Genomic DNA, 19,473 nt, shown 5'->3' with positions numbered 1-19,473 from the left:
GGGGGATATAATTAATGAATAGGAGGAGGCTTTGGATATGGGAAAACACGATAGAACATACCACGTAACGATAATGCGGGACGCATGGTGCTTTAATACGAATTCGATTGAATGATAGAGACTCGGATATGACCCTCAAAACGTTTGTTATGTGATGTGCAGGTAAGAAGACAACCTCATGCGACCAGAGAGTTGACGTAGTTCTCCAGGTTCGCATACCCATTCTCGGCAATAACCATGCCATCGCTCGCATCATTCGGGTCCAGCCCATTCACCGTCTCCCACTCATCGGGGATGCCATCGCCATCCGAGTCGACGGGTGCGTCACCACCTGCAACCTCGCCCGGCCCCCCCACATCGGCCTCGTCCGAGATGAGCACCCCTGCGGTTCCCCACGAGCGCACCTCCTCGACGAGGCCCGTATCGACGGCGTCGCGCACGAGCGAGGCGCCTGCTCCGGCCAGGACCACCTCGACGGCCTCCTCGGCTGTGTGCAGCGTCTCCGGGCCGGGGTAGTCGTACGGCGCGGCCTGGAAGTCGATGGAGGAGTAGCAGGTGGACTCCTCGCAGAGCGGGGAGCCGGCGAGGGTGCCGTCCGGGTCGGGGTCGTAGTAGTTGTCCTGGACGACTGCGTGCGGGTAGGTAGGTAACCTGGGTCAGCTGGGTGGCTCGGGCAGAGAGGGGGAGGAGACGGGTTATTCGGGAGATACATACAGGCGTGGAAGTTGGCGTTGCCCCGGGTAAAGGCCGTGACGCTGGTGCTCTGGCCTGAGATGTAGTAGTTGTTGATGATGTTGGCGTAGCTCTGGCCGTCGCTGTCGCCGGCAATGTATCCGCCCCCATGGCCCCAGTTGTAGACGACCTGGTTGGGGGGTGTTAGCATTACACCTATAAAGGAAAACTTTGTCTGCACAGGGATACTTGCGTTGTTCTGGAAGTCATTCACACCCTTGACCTTGGGGTTGCGCGTGTTGTTGTCGACATACAAGTTCCGGAACAGGCTGATGCCCCCGTCCGTCTCCATGAGCCCGCCGCACGAGTGCGTCTCGAGGCCCTGGGCGATGATGGAGTCCTGGACCGTCACGTTGGCCGCGTCGCCGCTAATGGAGAAGGTCTCGTCGCGGCCCCACGACACGCTAACGTGGTCGAAGATGAGGCGCGACCCGGACGCGATGGTGATGGCGTCCTTGCCCGACGTGCCGCCTTTGCCCATGCGGATGCGCACGTACCGCACGATGGAGTCGTCGGCGTCGGACCACGACCAGCCGTTGCCGTAGACGGTGATTCCCTGGGGTTGGTGGCATAGTGAGCTGGCTGGGTGGCCACGTTGTCAGGTTTGGGAGGGGAGAGGAGCCCACATACGCCTCCTGGGGCCGTCTGCCCGGCTATGTAGATGTTGGACTCGACGACGATGCGCTCCGAGATGTCAATGACGCCGCCCACGTCAAACACGACAATGCGGTTCGGCTGCGAGACGGCGTCGCGCAGAGAGCCCTCGCCAGAGTCGTTGAGGTTGGTGACCTTGTAGACCTCGCCCTGGCGGCCACCGAGGGCGTTGCGGCCCATGCCCTCGGCCCCGGGGAAGGCCAGCTGGGCCGACACGCCAGAGGCCAGCAGGGCCAGCGTTGAAAGTGGAAGCTTCATTTTTGATCAGGTTCTTTGTAGCAATCGGCGGCAAGATGGAATGCGGTCGGTCTACATTGGGGTATTACAACGTGGAAATCCCCAACTACCGACCCAGGCGTCTCTTTTTATGGGCACTGGGATGCCGGTCGGCGTTGACCTGGCCGGTCGACCCAAAGCAGGCATCCCCAGACGTGGTTCCGTACATGACATGTTTGGAAACCTACTCGGAATATCATATATGAGGTGAAACACCCCTTGGTGTGAAGAGATGTGAGGCCTCGCGGTAATTCTCACCGATTGGTGGAAGCCGGGAGCCCCCGTTCCACCCTCGGAGGAGACCCACTTTTCGCGGCCGATCGGCTTCGATCCGAGCTTCGGGTTTCCGTGTCGATGGCCCACTCATCTCCGTGATTCCAATGCCCATTTCCGAGGCCGGCAGTATGGCGGTTAGTATACAAGGGGAAGTTCAAGGCCATTCATGGCATCCCCCAGTGTAAGACCTATGCAACGCCCACGCAAAGTCTTGTGTGCTCTTTAGTCCACAGGCAGCATGAACAATAAACATCACACACAGTTGGAGGTTCCGGTTGTGAGTAACAGACCCAGAGTAGAGGTCGTTCGAGCCTTGGCTGCCCCAAGCTATGTGTTACAAGTGTCACGATCTTCACATAGAATCACCACCGGACATGTTCGCAACCTTGCTTCACTGCCATGGATTTGATGAATCCTTTGGCCCCCCGGATGACTATAAGAAACACTTCTACAGCTATGAGCCCATCCGTCGTCAGAACAGTCCTTCTCCCATCATCTCAACCAATTCCCTCCAAATCTCTTATTCCATCCTCTCCGTTGGCCTAGAAAAGACACAATCGCCATGTGCAAATGGGACGCATTTACCTTTGCCTGCGGGTGCTACCGAGTCCGTCTCCGGGACCGGTGCCACACCTACATCGGCTACAACCTCAAGGGTCCGTGTCCAGCGATGCAGTGCGTCAACGAGAAATGGAGGCACCACTCAGAGGGCATCTGCCCAGCCTGCCAGGACCGCGAGGAGGACATGGGCAAGAGGATCGCCAGGGTCGACCCAGATGGTCGGCCGTGGGGCGAGCTATCCTCGAGGATTCTCGACGAGGCTGGTAAAGCGAACCAGGCCAGGACTGTCGAGTAGCCATGAACTGAAGCAGATTTCGCAACCTTGGATGATCAGAATCAGTGTCACATGCATATTTCTGGTCCAAAGCAGATCCTATCGCAAAGAGAACGGGACTTGTCAAGTTTTGAATGTCAAAATGGATATACGCTGAATAAGACACGCCCGTTGCCCCCTTAGCCTCGGAATTTCTTCACCTGAACCCTGCGTGTATCAGGCCTACCCCCGACTCGACACTGAGCCTCGCGATGCGCGGCGTGCTCACCCCCAGCGCCTCAAGTACGAACTCCCGGACGTCGTCCATCCCCTTGGGCGCATGGATCCAGTGTCCGCCGCTGGCATACTCCCTCCATGTGACCTGGGCACTCCAGCTCCGGAGCTGGTCCCGCAGCTGTCGCCCGGAATCGACACTCACGATACCATCATCGATGCAGTGCTCCAACAGTATCGGCGTCCCCCGGATGACCTCGTCATCCTGCGGCACCTTCTCGAGCCCGAGCACAGCACGCGTGTCAGCCAGTGACCTCCCCATGAGCGGCATCCCGCACGAGAACCCCAGCACGGCGCCCAGCCTCCGCGGCCTCGGCCTGTCGCCCCCGGCCATCCCATCACCGCCACCCTGCACCTCCAGGTTGATCAGCGTGTGCAGCGCCGCCGCCGCCCCCTGGCCCACCCCGGCCAGCACGACCCTGTCCCACCGTCCCCCCAGCCTCGCCGCCTCCTCCGCGACGACCCTCCTCAGTGCCGCGACGCTCGCCCTCAGGCCCTCGACCTGGACCTCCTCGCGGTCCGCCAGCTCCTTCTCGTCGTAGACATCGAACCACTGCGACTGTGGCGGCGGGAGCAGCACATCATCGGCAGGCCGCGACCCGGTGTTGGTGGTGGTGGTGGCAGCAGCACTGGGGGACACGCCGGCCCCGGGAAACACCCAGCGGAAGGACGGGTAGTTCTGGACGAGGGACCAGTCCCGCGAGTCGGTCGTGTAGGTGAGGACGGCGCTGAGGGTGCGGGGTGTGTCGCCGCGCGCGTGGAGGAAGATGACGGTGTGTGTGTGCGCCTGCGCTGGGGGGATGGTGACGCGCGGGAGGTCCATGATTGCATCTTTTTTTTTTTCTGTAAGTGAGTTTTTTTTTTTCAATGAGAGAGAGTGCCCGTCTTGAGGTGCAAAGAGGTGAAGGCTCTAAAGTGGTAGATACCCACAACGGGAAGGGAGGGTCCCCATGGCACTAATAAAGAGCTACGAGTATCGTGTGGGTGGCCGCCTGTCCGGAGCAGGTGCATGACTCGGGGCACGTCCCAAACATGAGTCTTCCCCTTCGGGGTCGACTTGGCCTGTTGTGCGACCAGCAGGATGCAGGGGCTTCGCCAACCACAGGCGGAGGACGATATGTTGTGCGAGCACATTGGGCGCGCGATGAGTTGTCAAACTCGGGGTTTCAAGGTTGCCGTTTCTAGAGTGTGTAACCCAAGACCCAGTGTCTCGATCATTGAGTTTGCAGCTTGGTCGGCGCGGACGGGTTGCCGAGTATCTTGCCATGGACATACCTGGTGAGCATCTCACATCTGGTAGGCTGGTTTCTGGGGGGGGGGGGGAGGGGGGGGGGGGGGGGAATAGGGTGTTCAGAATACATTCAACGCCTATCTATCGTATGCCATCCATGGTATAACAGGACAAGTTAGTCACTTCTCAGCCGCCGGAACGGGTGCGCCTCCGTGTTAAACACCCACTCGTCTAGACTCAAATCATCCGGATCGGAGAAGATGAGATAAAAGTACTTGAGCGTCTCGGCCATCCAGAAGCTCTCCATGGAGTCCATCAGCGACGGCTGGTCGCCCTCGCGCAGGTTGACGTTGTGCACGGCGCTGTTGGCCAGCTCGGTGCTGGTCAGGTTGTCGATGGATCTCCACATGTCCCAAGCATGCTCACGCCAGGCCTCATCCCCCGTCACGCGGTACATGACGAAGACGCTCTCGATAGCCTCGGGGCGGAGGAGGTACCGTGGGTCCGAGATCTTGGTAAAACCAGGCTGGAGCATCTCCTCCTCGATAATGCTTTCAACGTCGGTGCTCGATGTCTGTTGGATGATGCCTTCGTGCCACTTGGCCTTGTCCCACGAGCAGGGTTCCAATGAGGGACAGGCCTGCAGGTAGAAGTTCTCCGGCATAACGCCGCTAGTTGTGTTGCTGTAAGCCCAGACACAACCCCCAGTAAGCTTTTCTGCCAGTTCTGTATGGGTCTTGTTGGAGACGAGGCGTCCACCCAGGGCCAACATGCCGCCGGCAAAGCAGGCCAGGTGGCTGGCCGAGGTGTCAAGCGAGTACTCCAGTGCATCGCTCTCCTCGTCCTTTTTTACATGGGCGACACCGGGGAATAGGATATCGTGCTCATCGGGTGTCATGGGCCGGTATAGGAGGTTCTTCTCAATGGCATCGATGCTCTGAGTATACATGCCGGCGTAGATGTCGGGCTGGCCGAGGAGGGCCATCATCTTGGGGAGGTACTCGTACATGCTGTCCGACATGGCGCCGAGGGAGTATTCGCCGTTGATGTCGAGTTTGGGCCTGGCGGCGTCAGCAAAGGCAGACCACAGCCCCGGGATCTTGGTGGTGTTCTGGGCAGCGGCAAAGAGCTCGCTGATGTGCTGGACGGCGTCAAAGTATTTGGGATCGCCGGTGATGATGCTGAGGCGGGTGAACTCGAGGCTCAGGGTGCCCAGCTCGGCTATCCTAGTTATGTCAGAGGCTTGCTGCCGGTGGCCCCTTGCAGCAAAATGGATATCCCAGCGCGACATGGGGAGGTGGTTCGGGGTGTCAAAGGCCTTGTAGAGCATGTCGCCGGCATCGCGGGCCTTGACAATGAGGCGGGTGTCACCGCTCAGGTCGTAGGCGGAGATGAGGCCGCCGAGGAAGCGAATGGTGGTCTCGAAGACGTTGATCTCCCTCGCGGGTGTGGCCTCGAAGGAGATGTGGCGGTGGACGGCATCAACGGCGAGTGCGAATTCTTCCCACATGCCCATAATCCACAGGGTATCGAGGGAGTCGATGAGCGTCGCCCCCCATGCGCCAAAAGTGTCCTTCTTCTTGCCGCTGACGGGCGTGAGCTCGTCGCGCAGCCAGGCATGGCGGCGATATGAGTTCCATGCTTTGCCGAAGGAGTCCTTGATGGTCTGCTGACGGTCGAGGCGTTTTGCCTTGTCGGCGGAGCCCTCCCAGCCAAAGCTGGTGGCCTGAACGGCGGGTAAGGTGGTCGTGGGGTTTGTCGGCAGAGGACGGGTGACGTCGACAGGATAGTTACGCTCGATGCGGCGCCAGAAGAACCTGGGGTCGGGCTCTGGGATGGGATCATCGGAGGAGAAGGAGACAATTCTGGCGCTGGACCATGATTCTTGCGGGCCGGGCCAGCCGTGCCAGAGCAGAAAGGTCACGATCAGCACGAGGGCGACTGCGACGAGCTGGTTTCTCCGCCAGACAGGCATGGCTGTCGGGCAAGGGCAAGCAATCAGTCGGCCGGGGTCGACTTGATCATGGAGAGGGAGAAAAATGGATGAGGAGGACGAGGGAGGTGAAGAATGGGCCCCAAGGAAACGCCGGGTGCAGCTGGCATTTGCCAAGGTGAGTCCACGGTGAGTCCAGACCACCCCACATCTTGGATGCTGCATGCAGCACAGGGCACTCAGTGCACTGATCGTGTAGCATGTGAGGCACCTTTGACCTGGGCCTCTCTCGCCTGTCTACAGCGGATCATCGCTAATTGTTGATCTGTCCATACGAGCAGGTGCAGCAGGAGCTCCCCAGAGACGCATTGATCCATGATCAGAAAACGAAAATTGAGGTGCTCAACGGATCCATGCCTTTCCGCACTGATGATGCTGCATTCCACACGGACCCCTGCCGACCAGGGGCCCAGGGTCCAAGCCGCAACAAGGGAACAGGGGTCTAAGAATCTCAGGGTCCAATGTCGCCAGGCCCTCATCAGTGAGGTCGGCCGGAGCGGCCGTCAGTGCTAAGCCATAGTATTGCGTGGCTTTCCGTCAGGACGTCTTCATGGGTAAATGTTGCTTATTCTTCTCAAACTCCTCTACTACTATTGAGCTGGGGAAAGACTGCTGCTACCTATGCACAAGAGCACGAACAAAGGACCCATAGCAACATCGTGGGGCATCACAGGTGGGGCCCAAGGAGACTCGCCTTGATCGGCATCAATCATCTGTGCGATTGATGCCCGTCTTATATACATGGCGAAAAACAACCTCAATACCTTTTGGGTTGGAATTCCCTGTTGCGGTTTATAGGTTATAACCCTCTGATCACAAAAGCAACGAACGTGGGCGTCCCCCAACACACTATGATTGAAGGCTAAATATAGGGATCTGCACACCCGGCAGTAGAAATAACGGTTGAAGGTAATCAAGCTGACCAATACGCAAGACCAAAATAAGTCAATAACCCACTTCCTTCAACAAAACTCGACCGTCTACACTAGGGAACGGTGGCTCCTTATATATAGAGACGAGTGGGAGCGGAGCGAGGAGTATCAGAATCATCTTCGATGGATAGCAGACGGAAGCTACGAATAGTACACGTCGAAGCAAGCCAGTCTTTCAGAGGGAAAGAAGTCAAAAGACCAGAAGAAATGAACCCACCAACCAACAGCCATAGTGGCCCGGAGCCAACTAGCCAGCCGTAGGACTGAAAGAAAGTACATGTAAAATCTAGGATGTTGGTCCTACGAAGCTAAAAAAGCATTGGAGGAAGCGTGATAGCCCACAGAGGCCATAAGGTTAGGGGCAGGAGTGTTGTCAGTCCTATGAATAATTATACTTCCAAAAACTTGCTCTCTACCGGTTGATGTTTTCTGGGCCCTTCCCGCGCTCCCAAGAGACTAGGGACTGCCACGGGGTTATCGACGCGGTGACGAATCGGCATACCGTACCTATTTTAGCATTGAACCCCAGCGCATATTCCTTAGGTATTGAATTCCCGTCCAGCATGTTGAATTTCATCGTGGCATTTAAAGTATCTCTAAAGGAATTTTCTCGGGTCAACAACGGTCGTCAAGTGCAACTTCGACAATGGTCCCCCGAGCGGCATGTCTTTGATATCTTTGTTAGTGGTGGATGGGTTACCCCAAAGTCCTTCAACCCATCCTCGTATCAAGGTAAGCGAAGCGTCCATATTAGATAACAAGGAGTTTAACGTGAACGATTCAGTCCCAAATGGTGCCTCAATGAGACTAAATTCACCTTACCTGCATCACCTTGTCACTCGACTGTTCAGGGGCCAAGATAGAAGCGAGGAACGTCGATGGCCTTTACATAAGTTTTCCCGTTCCGATATCCGCAGATAACCCGACATTTGACCAGGATTTCCCCGCTTGAATGGTCAATGCGCCGTGCGTTGATTGAGGCAGCTGCTCCTGTGATGGGGGCAGCACAATCAATGTGGAACGAATGTGTGTGTGGATTGGTGTGTATCCGTAGGTAAGTGTCTGCGTGTACGGAGTACGGCAGAATGCAGATCCTACCCACTGAGGCTATTAATATCTAGCATGCTAGTGTGTGGAGGTGGGGCCATTGTGATGGGCTGCCCTTCAGTCAGGGCACCTGACGTTCAACAGCTCCGACCAGCGTCTCTGCAAAACGGAGACTCTTACCAAGAAGAACAATGCTATCGCTCGCGCCGCATTTCGCAGAAGTAGTGGAAATCGAGGGTGACCCAACAAGAACATCCCCTCTCATGGCAACCGGCATAAACAGAGAGGATTCAAGTCGATAGTTGATCCAGCCCCCCTGGTAAAGTATATCTCGGGTTTTGGGGCAAGTCTAAGAAATGTTAGGCTGTGCTACTGCTACTCTTGCCAACGAAAAACCTTGGAAATTTCAGTGTGCCAGGCACACTTGAAAGTTGAGGCCTAGCGGATAAGGTGCCTACATACTACGATTATGATCGACGGACAAAAGAGTTTAGATGGCCAAAGGGACATGAGGATGGCGGGGCTTACATTGTACAGCACGAATTCCCAGTAATATACTTTGACGGCCTGGATTTCCAGATAAAAGCACGGTTAGATGGCTAGGTTCCAAGGATCTCGCGGCTTTTGATGCGAAGCGGCCTACGGTGTCTAATATTCCCTATATTCAGTTAGTCTGGGATGATCTACACAAACGGGAGGCAGCGCAGTTTGCAGAGGAAGAGGGAGATGGATCGGATTCATTAGACGGTACGTCTTAAACGAGAATTTAACTATGTGTTATTCTAACAAGTCAATGTGATAAGTCGAGAATAATCGGCAATGGAGAGCTTTCCTTTCTCCTGAGGCAGATTATCATAGTCGAGGTGGTCAACAAACCTATGGATCGGAGGAGGCAATAACGGGACCACAAGCGGCCACGCTTCATAATCAAAATTTCTCCCCAGGGATCGTCTAGGAGTCAGGTGACAGCCCCGAGAATTGCCACGACACTGCGACAAACGGTCCCATCAGATACCCAGAAGTTATATCGGCAGGCGGCTCCCCCCGAGGACTGAGGGAACCTGCTTACCGGAGGTGATCGACCTAACAGCAGAAGATTCGAGTCGATCCACAAATGGGTATGCCCCTTATGGAACCTATAATAGAGCGATGACCTTCTTCGGGCCGACCGTCCCCTCATAACGATCCTTCCGGTTCTGTTCCTGCTGATTCGTCGTACCTGGTAGGAATCGCGCGTGAGACCCTCAGCCAACAAGTATCAAAATCCGAAAATATACAGCCGGGAACAACGCATACACACCCGGAAGCCATCGCCCCTTATGAGGTTCCCGGAAGATGTACCACCTATAACTAACCCATGTGCCGTGGAGGGTCAAACGCGGCCTACACCACCCGCTCCAGCAATGTCCCCTTGCTGATCAGCAGGATGACAAATGCTCCTGCCATCTCCCCGTTCGATGTGTACGTCTATTCAGCGGCGACTAGGGAGCGAACCTATGCAATTCTACAATGGTGCTGTACGTGCTGCCGTGTATGATGACTATTATGAATGCTAGTGGCTTCAAACAGCTTGCTTTGCTAGTCATCTTTCTAGCAACGTCCCGAGTTCCTGAAATCGTGTATTGCTTGACATTAAGATTATATTTCTAAGGAACTCGAACCAACACTTGGTCATGTCAAGAGTCGCAGTCCTCTGTTTCTAGTGGCGCCCGTAACACATCTCGCATCTTGGAATATAGGTCGAGGTCTTCTCTTTTCCATCTCTCACCGTTTGGAAATACCTTCCTACGCAGTCTATTGACCAACGGGATCAATGGCTGGTAGTGTGACGTAAAGTTCTCTTCCGCGATCTTGAGAAAGATACTCTCGTCGCCTATCGTACCGACTTTTGATCGAACCAACTTATTATCACTCTCATAATTCCAGCTGTCAAACTCGGTTGGCCTAATACCTTTGCCCTGTATATCGTAGTGGATGCATATCCAGAACAGGACCCAGAAAAATGACTCGAGATCGTGCATGAAGGAGTGCTGCTCGCCTAGAAGTGCACCAATAGCCATGAAGGCCCTAGTGCCAGTCTTTCCTCTTGCTCCCGAAGCGGATTCTCGTTGCACCTTGATAGCGAGGTCGAGGTCTATTAAGAATGAAGGCCACGAGGGGTTATCGGCATCCTCGTTGATCATGAGATTGTTGATCGAGATATCTCTGTGGAGGAAGCCTGCCTTGAACAGAGATTCGTATCCTTCAATACAGCCTTTTAGTGCTATAAGCAAGGCTGATGGGGAGCTTGCCTTGTAGATGGGGGTTCCGTAGTCGCGAATAATAGTACGCAGGTGTACCCGATTTGGCAAAGCATTACTAGGAGCCTTTGTCGGCGAGGTCGAACATGATCGCTTCTTGGGCGGCAGAAAGACGCCAGTTTGGCTAGACGATCGCTTCACGCCAGCAGCGCTGCTGCTTCGTCCTTCCCGGGGGCCGCTAATTGTAGTCATATTGGACAGGAGCACTGATCGTTCCGGCCGATAGTTTCCTGCCTGCGTGATATCCAGGCCACCTCGAACATTACCTCGAATATCGTCGGCTTTATCATGGACAAACACAGTCTCATGATGGTAGTACCGAGCCACGTTGACCACGCCTTTCTCGGTTGCCTCCTTTAATAGCTCTCCTTCTTCTTCCCGCTCTGTGTACTGCCAAGAGTCCTTGACTACAAGTGGTATCTGCGGGTCTTCCTCGCGATGGGCTTTCCAACATGTAGTTGCTCGGCCGGCGATGCAAGGCGCTCGTTTCATCAACTTGTCAATGACTAGTCGCTCTGTCTGACCGTTCCGTTGGATCGTGATAAACCGCCGGCCGCCTTCTGAGGTGATTGTAGGGTCGAAACCAAGCTGCTCTTCGCTCATCCAGAGAAACCCAAGGACCGTAGACACAAATTGTAGCCCGTCATGATTGATATCGAACTGCTCGGACGCTATCCCACCGAGGCGATCAAACTCCCATATCCTCATAAAGGACCCGCAGATGGTAAAACCTAACACAAATCGTCGCGTATCTTGAGCAGCAAGTACTTCCCTCGCGTACCTGCCGAGATCAAGCCACGCCTTCGAGGCTATATCGGCAGACGGGTTGCTCTTGAGCTCTCCGGGCACAAGGATCTCTGACCAGTGGCATCGGGAATCTCTCTTGGCGCGGGGGTTGCTTACGAAGCCAATGTCAATCTTGCGCTCCCCCGTAGAGCCCTGAATCGGCTTGTTGGGCTGTGCTAGTGGCCTCCGACGGTGTGACGGGGTAGACCTATGCCCTTCTGCCAATGCTACTAACGTCTCGTTCAAGTCTGCAAACCAACTCAAGACATCATCTTGGTTGGCATCCTTTGGCCACCCTCTCCACCCGTTATTAAAGAGTGGGCTGCTACCTTCCATACACTTCTCAAAGACGGCTTCGGAGGCTGCCTCAAGACCTGTAACGCTTCCAAAATATGTTTTGCGGAAATCACGAAGGCCGACATAGAGAGGACCGAGCTCCAACTTAAGGACTCTATCCACGTCTTGGCGGTATTCGGAGGAGTTCGCGAAGCTGCTCGTGTTGTGAAGCCATGGAGTTTGCTGGAGCGAAGACGCGATCGGCCAGGGAGGTGGAGTAGATTCGGTCACAGCAAGGTAGACTTGCTCCCAGATAAGCGCATCGTCTATATCATCGGCAATAGCAGACTCCAAGAGGGGTTTAATATGGTCGAGGTCAAAGTCGTCAGAGATGACCGCGGAATTTAGTCTCGATAGATCGGTAAGGAGATGTTTGCCGTGGCCACTGGAACGAAGTAGACGAGGGGCTCGGAGGCCTTGCAGAGATAAGAGAAGATCAAGGGCGAGATCCTGGAGATCTACATGACAGTTAGATGAGCAGGCTGGAGGAAGTAGTTCGTATCTCTTACCTTCTTGGCTCAGCTGCTGGAGGACGTCTGGGGAAGAAGCAATACCTGCCCCGTTGCATACGGTATTAAACGAAGCGCGAAACCTATCGAGACCTTTACCGATGGGGTTCTCCTGGATTATTTTCGAACGCGGTTCATCCGCCATTGTGGGCGGCATGGAGACAATGGGCGAGATGCGAACAGCGCGCAGAGGTCGCGTTTCGTGGCGTTTCTACCTAGGTACTTAGGTACGGATAGTCGTGGCTGGTATATGGAGTATGATGAGTCAGCAAGAGGCGCCGCCAGAAATGATGAAGCATTCGAGAGCAATCCGTCCTCAATATCTTGAACGCTGGATGGCAAGACAGCAAGTATAGATACAGCCCCAGAGCTGGGCAAAGCGAAATATGCGCACAGCAGCCACTCTACGACAATGACAATGCGGGGTTAGCTGGTCAACACATCTAACAAAGCCTTGGGGTATCTTCTGTCGAAGGCGATTCGGCTGTGCCACCCCCCTCTCAACCTTTCCATCATTTCGGAAGAGGAGAAGGGCGTGCCTCAAAATATGGGCGGGTCTTGAGGCCCCAACCATTGATTCTTGCCATCGTCACAGCCGTACACAGTAGCATCCAACAGTCCGGTTGGGGGCAAATTAAGAAATGGAAGCCTGGACAGCGACACTGCGATAATGCCCCCAATAATTCATCGTCAAATCACTCCCCTTTCAGATAGTCGGTGCTCCTAATCACATCCTGCCACTCATCCAGCAGGCTCACAGTGCGCGCACATTTGTCGCGAATCGCCTTCTCGCAGTCACTGCCCAGCACGATCCTCGCCGGCAGCTCCTTGCCCTCGGCCACGCCCGTCCTCGTCAGCATGTCGACGATGATGTCGCAGCCCTTCCTGACGTCGCCCTGCTGAACCCCGTCCGTCGCCTTCAGAATCGCCCGCATCCTGCCCGTGGGCGTGCTCTCGTCCTCGTAGGCCGGGATCTGCTCCTTGGACTCGACCTTGGCTGTCGGGCTCAGGAACCCCGTCCGAAAGGCCCCCGGCTCAATCACCGTCGCCTGGATGTGGAATGGCTCCAGCTCCTGGCGCAGCACCTCCATCATCGACGACACGCAGAACTTGGTCATCGAGTAGGCCCCGTACGACGCCGCACCCTCCCAGCTGGCCATGCTGCCAATCGCCGCCACAGTCGCCCGAACGCCGTCTGCGCCCACCTCCTGCTCGCGCATGTGCGGCAGGAAGGCCTTGAGGGTCGTCATGATGCCGAAGACGTTGGTGTTGAAGATGCCCTGCACCTCGTCAGCCCCCAGCTCCTCGAGCGCGCCTGCGAGGACGTAGCCCGCCGCGTTGACGAGGTAGTCGACGCGCCCGAAGCGCTCAAAGACGGTCTTGGCTGTCGCTTGCATATCGGCCAGCGGCCATGTCACGTCAAACGGCATGACGTGGGCGCCGGCCTGCTTGAGGTTCTCGATCTTGGCCGTGTTGCGGGCTGTGGCGATGACCGTGTCGCCGCGAGCGAGAGCTATTCGGGCGATTTCGCGGCCGAAGCCAGACGAGGTGGCGGTGACGAACCAGACTGCCATGGTAGTTTTTATTCCCGTTCGTAATATCGAGATGTGAGATGCCGGATACAAGATAGTTTGCGTGTTCCGACTTCCAGGTTGGCCGCCTTGGATCAAGTAGTAGCTACTGATGGCAACGCAGATATTGACTGGAACCGGCGGACAGTGCCTTATTAACCACCTGCTATTAGTCCAGAGTGCCTACTTAAATATCACTGCCAAGTCAGAAGTCTTTGTGTGCGAAGCGGGGACAGAAACTCAATAATGATGTATTTACATCCCACCTTGGCTAGTAGGCAGTAGCTTCACGCAGCACACCAATAGGTACTACGACGGACGATTTTTAATCATGGCTAGGGATCGCAAATTGTATCCATATGAGAGTATCCGTTCTTCACTCAGCACTCGAAAGATCTATTATTATCCCCTGCCTCTGCCTCCTATGGACTAATACGAGCCGTCCTGCCTTTACTACTATTAGTATAGCTGCGATCCTAGTATACATTGACGATAGCTGAGATCGAGATTGGCTGCCGAACCGGAAGTTTCCCCGGTCATCCACCGCGCATTTTTAATCCTATCGTGCATGATCACATTCCAGGGTGTGCGCGTACCGCACAAATATATAATTCACCTACCACTTTCAGCTTGTAAGCCCCCATTACTTGGACCCGCCTGTTGACTATTATCGATAATATCTTCCTGGTACGACTAGGCAATTATCGTCAAACTATCTTGATGGTGTGATTCCTTCTCGCCGGGTCAATCCACTCATCTAGTCCGGCACGCGGAGACCACGGCAGCTCCATCTGACCGAGGCGCTCATACGTCTCATACCGCGTTTCCTCCTCGACATCCACCTTCTTTAGCAGGAGGCACTCTACCGCTTTTGATATTGTTTTCACCCCGACCGGGAAGCAGTATACCTCCGAACGAGGAGGCAAATGGCCCCTCCCTTGGCCGGATGTGTCCGTGTCAGCCCAAACATTGCTGACCAAGTTCTTGACAATGTCTAACCTATACAGATTCCATGGCCTCTGTGCGCCTGAGCCGACATCTGAGTAATTCAACACGGTGGGGATCACGTTCCCGCGTAGAACAATGAACCCGCCCACTACCTCGCCCGTCGGGTCGATCCCAGCCGCCTCGCACACGGCCTCCTCGACCTCGCAGCAGGCCTCCAGGCCCGCCGAAGTATCCACGATGCGCACCGGGCTATTCACAGACGCCCAGGACCACGTCGGCGCCCTCCAGGCCCTCGGCCGCCCCCACGTCCGGGGACCCGGCCCCTCGACGGGGTCATGCACGTCCACGTGCCACAGCAGATCGCACGGCAGGCTCCTCCTCCACAGGCCAGCCAGGCTCGCCGACCTCCAGACCTCCTGGAAACACCTGGCCACGCCCGAGAAGGCCGGGAAGACGTCCGCCTCGTGCGTCAGCTGCAGCCGCGAGTACTCCTCCACGAGCTCGTGCCAGCACCGGCCCAGCTCGCGCTCGGCGCCGCCCCAGGTGGGCCAGCCCCGGATCCCAAAGGCGCTCTTGCTCTGCGTCGAGCCGCGGCCCCAGCTCAGCCTCGACACCGCCGCAGCGGGGGGTTGGTGCCTCCCCGGGCCGGCGCACTGGCACGCCGACTGCGCCTGGCACTCCCACAGCAGCTCCTGGGGCCCGAAGTGCAACACGCGCGCGGCCAGCAGGCGCTCCTGGAAGATCCACCCGCGGCTGAGGGTCGGCAGCAGGGCCTTTTGCCGCCTGCGGCCGAAGACGAGGGGCCCCGGGAGGTGGGTCGGCGAGCGGCGGAACCAGACGTGCTCGGTGCGGCCGTCGGGGACGGGGACGGGGAGGACGTGGGGTTCGTACTCGTCGCCGGGCTCCGCGAAGAGGCCCCCGTGGGCGTTGGCGGATTTGGTGGCGGAGAGGACGAGGTGGGCATTCTGGTAGATGGAGGCCATCTGCGAGGATTCCCGCTTCCAGTCGTCCGAGTCACCCTGGATGATGCAGAGGCTGTCAATCCAGAGGTAGCGGATCCCGAGTCTTCGAAGGAACAAGATGGCGTCTTGGAAGGTGAGTGGCAGCAGGTCCCACGGGATGCGGGCACGGTGAGAGTCGATGGTGTCTTTCCTAGTGGCGAGAAAGGGGCGGTCGCCCCAGCAGTAGCTGAGACAGGCGTATGATTCAAACTGCCTGGGCGAGTCCACTAGGGAGATGAGATCCCAGTCGCAGGATCCAATGTCGATGATGCGGGTGGGCATCCGGAGCGGCTCTGAGCTGGGCGTCTGGCACGATGCATGGGAGTCGGCGCATCGCTGCAGCTGGCGCCTGGCCCACTCCACGCTGTCTTCGGAGCGTGTGCTCTGCGGCATGGGCTGGCCGAGTGGGAGGTCTGGCATTGTATGGCGAAGCCATGGCGTGTCTACAGATCCAAATTAGGGATCAGTGAAAGGATCCGCGGGGGGTGCAGTACACAGTAGGTGCAGGTTCGAGTACGACTAACCCTCAACGGCAAAGAAGGAAATGCGTAGCTCCAGTGCGGGGAGATGGACAGCCAGGCTATCTCCGAAATAGCTCATTTGCAACTCGAAGGTGATTCTCGTGTCATCGTCGCAATCCGGATCGGCATCCTCAGTCCCAGAAGTAAGCCTCTGGATAGCGGAGGCGAAGATGCCACAGGTGATGCAGCCCTTATGGGCCCCCTGGCGTAGCTTTCCGAGAGAGGTGGTAGCGACAGTCGTAGCGGTGCCTCCCGAGTCCCTCGGGTGCTGACACGCAGGGCAGGGTTTGGGCACAGCAGCCTCGGTTGACCCGGGGGGGATGGATGCGCTTGCCATGGATGACACTTGTGAGGTTGAGGAAATCATGATGCAACCCCGCCTGTCTTCATTGATCGTCGTAGTATAGACAGGAGGATCGAATGGGGCCTCCGGCCGGCACAGGGGCCGGCGAGAGTGGGGCCAACGGACTTGGCTTGGTCGCCTAAACACCGAAACACGGCCTCTTCGGCGTTAACGAGAGCCGACCACAGGCCTTCTACATCCGAAACTCAGATCGCCCAGGGATTTAAGGGCGCATGATGGGACCTTGGGGACTTGGAACGCATCTCTTCACTGTGCAGTCGCCTATCCTAGTCCTGCAATAAGCCCCGTCAGCCCCTCGCAGCATCCACCATGGGTTCACCAGAGACCAGCAACTTCCAGACTCTGGAGGGAAAGGTTGCCATTGTCACGGGCGCATCCCGGGGCCTAGGTCTGGGCTTCGCGTTCGAACTGGCCAGGAGGGGCGCCAAGGTATTATGCATTCTCCGAAGCAAGGCACCTGACACTTACAAGAGCATAGGTCGTGGCAGCGTACACATCCCCCAGCAGTGAAGCATCCGTCAAGGACCTCATCTCGAGGATCGAGGCGCTGGACCGCCCCTCGCAGTGCATCGCCGTCAGGGCCGACCTCCGCGACCCGGCCAGCGCCCCCGAGATCGTCCGGCAGTGCGTGGGCGCGTTTGGCCCGCGCATCGACGTTCTGGTCAACAACGCAGCCGCCGAGCTGGTCAAGCCCCTGGACGGCATCACGCCCGCCGACTTCGACTCCATCTACCACCTCAACGTGCTGGCGCCACTGCTCCTCCTGCAGGCCGTGAAGCCACACCTCCCCAGCAGCAGCAGCAGCAGCAGTGGTGGTGGTGGTGGTGGGCGCATCATCAATATCTCGTCGGTGGGCGGGCGCCATGGCTTCCGCGACCTCTCACTGTACTGCTCGTCCAAGGCGGCGCTCGAGGGCATGACGCGGTGCTGGGCGGCCGAGCTGGGCGCCGACGGGCACACGGTCAACGCGGTGAGCCCGGGCCCTATACAGAGCGAGATGCTGGACAACATCCCCGCGGACATTGTGAGGGCGCAGAGGGAGCAGACGCCCATGCAGCAGAGGCTCGGGACGGTGGACGAGGCCGCGCAGGTGGTGGCCTGGCTGGCGTCCGAGGAGAGCCGGTGGGTGACGGGCCAGACGCTGTCGGTCAGTGGAGGATGGGCCATGTATTGAGATCCCTCAGGAGCGCTGGGCATTGGTGAGCATTGGGGGGGCAATTGGCTTCGAGACACCTGTCTTCTAATATTTCTTATTACCATGAATGGCTTTCTTCTATGGCGGATTACTGCACACATGGTGTTGGCCAGCCGCTCCCTTGACCAATCCATATCCCAATACATTGCTCTCAAAATTCCGCCCAGTTCTTTGTCTTTTTATCGTTCCACATTCATCTATTTTATGCAACCGTCTCATCTAAACAACAGCAACAAAATCCATGTTTTTTTTTCCAACTCCTGCGCGTCTAAGGCAGCTGCGCAACCCGGTCATTGAACACCTGCTCCGCCCGCGTCCAGACGCCCTCGCTGTCGCGCTTGTCCAGGGTGAGCAGACTCGGCAGCAGCAGGGAGGAGAACTCGTCGCTGGACTCGCGGGCGACGAGGGTGGGGAGGTGGTCGATGGCGATGATGCGCAGCTCCGGGTCCTCGACGGGCTGCTTGGAGGGGATGGTGGGGTTGTTGAAGGAGCTGTAGCTGGAGTAGATGGGGATTGGGTTGTTCTCGCTGTTGGGGTCGCAGCTGACGTCGCAGATGACGCGCAGGCGCCTGTCGGGCGTGGCCGCCAGGGACTCGAAGGTGAGGAAGGGCGGCACGCGGTGCGGGCCCAGGTAGACGCAGTTGATGAAGATATCCGACTCGGCAATCTCCTGGAAGGGGCCCCCCTTGGCCGTCTCGGCCATGTCCCACTTCAGGACTGACTCCTCGGGGATGCCGACGGTCGAGCACAGGTCGACGGCGCCCTTTCCGCAGCGTCCAAGCGCACCAATGACGATGACGCGGGGGAACTGGCCGTTGTTGGCGGCGATGGCGGGCGCAATGGTCGACTTGATGTGCTCGGCCAGGGCAGGGGCGGAGTCAAAGACGGGGACGGCGCTCTGGGGAGTGCCGGGGTAAAGGATCTGGTGAGCCCAGGACAGGAGGGCGATGGCGGTGCCGGCATATCCAGCCCAGTAGCCGAAAGCAGCGACACGGCGGCCGTTGGGTTCGGTCAGGAACTCGAGGTCGTACAGCTTACCGCCGCCGCGGGAGTAGCGGGAGAGGGCGCGGGCCCAGCCATCCTGCCTCTTGAAGCAGTGCTGGAAGTGAATGTAGTCGTTGGGCAGAGGGGTGTCCTCATCCTCAAGCTCCTTGAGGCCGAGAATGATGTCCTCCTTGGGCGCATTGACCCATGAGCCAGCGGGAATCAGCTCGGCGCCAGCAGCGGCGAACTCGTCGTCTTGGTAGATGCGGTCGCCCGACTTCTCGACGCGAACCACATAGCCGGCGTCGAGGAGGGCCTTAGCCGACTCGGGTGAAACTGAGATGCGATCAGCAGTGAGCGACCAATGCGTCCAGTGTCAACAACTTACGAGGCGACCGACGCTCCAATGGCTTGGTTTCGGATCTGAGGTGAATGACGGTAGGCATGATGGGCAACGCTGTGAGATGTGATGCGGTGTGTGTGACGGTGATCAGTGATGCAGGAGAATTCCTGCTGCGTTCAAGGTGCGCCCCAATTAAGGTTCATGCGTGGCCGCATTCGCTGGTCCAACTTTCGAGTCACATGACCATTGGCGCACGTTGAGTCACGAGCCACCGCCGAAGTTCGGCGCACCGAGTCACCACTAACCCGGGCTGAACCGGCCGACCCCAGCCATTCGTACCCACTCGTATATATCCGTAGTGGCGTC

General features: G+C 57.2%; 9 protein-coding genes across 9 annotated transcripts; 2 read left to right on the top strand and 7 right to left on the bottom strand.

The window, feature by feature from the left end:
• Positions 1-176: 176 nt before the first annotated feature.
• ACO1O0_007064 (uncharacterized protein) lies at positions 177-1,644 on the bottom strand (the record flags this gene model as incomplete). Its single annotated transcript, XM_083196439.1, has 3 exons — positions 177-628; positions 715-1,288; positions 1,363-1,644. The coding sequence occupies 3 exons, from the start codon at positions 1,642-1,644 to the stop codon at positions 177-179; spliced, it is 1,308 nt and encodes a 435-aa protein (XP_083047647.1).
• Positions 1,645-2,500: 856 nt separating this feature from the next.
• ACO1O0_007063 (uncharacterized protein) lies at positions 2,501-2,794 on the top strand (the record flags this gene model as incomplete). Its single annotated transcript, XM_083196438.1, is given in 2 exon segments — positions 2,501-2,594; positions 2,607-2,794. 2 exon segments carry the CDS (start codon positions 2,501-2,503, stop codon positions 2,792-2,794), a joined length of 282 nt encoding a protein of 93 aa, XP_083047646.1.
• Positions 2,795-2,969: 175 nt separating this feature from the next.
• Positions 2,970-3,869, bottom strand: ACO1O0_007062 (alpha/beta hydrolase; the record flags this gene model as incomplete). The annotated part of the gene is made up of 1 exon (XM_083196437.1): positions 2,970-3,869. The coding sequence occupies one exon, from the start codon at positions 3,867-3,869 to the stop codon at positions 2,970-2,972; it is 900 nt and encodes a 299-aa protein (XP_083047645.1).
• A 583-nt stretch (positions 3,870-4,452) lies between these two features.
• ACO1O0_007061 (glycoside hydrolase family 47 protein) lies at positions 4,453-6,252 on the bottom strand (the record flags this gene model as incomplete). Its single annotated transcript, XM_083196436.1, has 1 exon — positions 4,453-6,252. The coding sequence occupies one exon, from the start codon at positions 6,250-6,252 to the stop codon at positions 4,453-4,455; it is 1,800 nt and encodes a 599-aa protein (XP_083047644.1).
• Positions 6,253-9,925: 3,673 nt separating this feature from the next.
• Positions 9,926-12,325, bottom strand: ACO1O0_007060 (protein kinase family protein; the record flags this gene model as incomplete). Its single annotated transcript, XM_083196435.1, has 2 exons — positions 9,926-12,129; positions 12,181-12,325. 2 exons carry the CDS (start codon positions 12,323-12,325, stop codon positions 9,926-9,928), a joined length of 2,349 nt encoding a protein of 782 aa, XP_083047643.1.
• A 550-nt stretch (positions 12,326-12,875) lies between these two features.
• Positions 12,876-13,754, bottom strand: ACO1O0_007059 (uncharacterized protein; the record flags this gene model as incomplete). Its single annotated transcript, XM_083196434.1, has 1 exon — positions 12,876-13,754. The coding sequence occupies one exon, from the start codon at positions 13,752-13,754 to the stop codon at positions 12,876-12,878; it is 879 nt and encodes a 292-aa protein (XP_083047642.1).
• A 704-nt stretch (positions 13,755-14,458) lies between these two features.
• Positions 14,459-16,558, bottom strand: ACO1O0_007058 (HET domain-containing protein; the record flags this gene model as incomplete). Its single annotated transcript, XM_083196433.1, has 2 exons — positions 14,459-16,143; positions 16,225-16,558. The coding sequence occupies 2 exons, from the start codon at positions 16,556-16,558 to the stop codon at positions 14,459-14,461; spliced, it is 2,019 nt and encodes a 672-aa protein (XP_083047641.1).
• A 336-nt stretch (positions 16,559-16,894) lies between these two features.
• ACO1O0_007057 (SDR family NAD(P)-dependent oxidoreductase) lies at positions 16,895-17,759 on the top strand (the record flags this gene model as incomplete). Its single annotated transcript, XM_083196432.1, has 2 exons — positions 16,895-17,014; positions 17,064-17,759. The coding sequence occupies 2 exons, from the start codon at positions 16,895-16,897 to the stop codon at positions 17,757-17,759; spliced, it is 816 nt and encodes a 271-aa protein (XP_083047640.1).
• A 289-nt stretch (positions 17,760-18,048) lies between these two features.
• Positions 18,049-19,210, bottom strand: LYS1 (saccharopine dehydrogenase (NAD+, L-lysine-forming); the record flags this gene model as incomplete). The annotated part of the gene is made up of 2 exons (XM_083196431.1): positions 18,049-19,100; positions 19,153-19,210. 2 exons carry the CDS (start codon positions 19,208-19,210, stop codon positions 18,049-18,051), a joined length of 1,110 nt encoding a protein of 369 aa, XP_083047639.1.
• Positions 19,211-19,473: the final 263 nt, after the last annotated feature.

The sequence above is a fragment of the Amphichorda felina genome, assembly GCF_050947745.1.
Source record: "Amphichorda felina strain 45539 chromosome Unknown scaffold_7, whole genome shotgun sequence".
In the NCBI taxonomy this organism is placed as follows: domain Eukaryota; kingdom Fungi; phylum Ascomycota; class Sordariomycetes; order Hypocreales; family Bionectriaceae; genus Amphichorda; species Amphichorda felina.
Note: the sequence above shows the minus strand (reverse complement) of the source record. Positions and strands in the feature narration are given on the sequence as shown.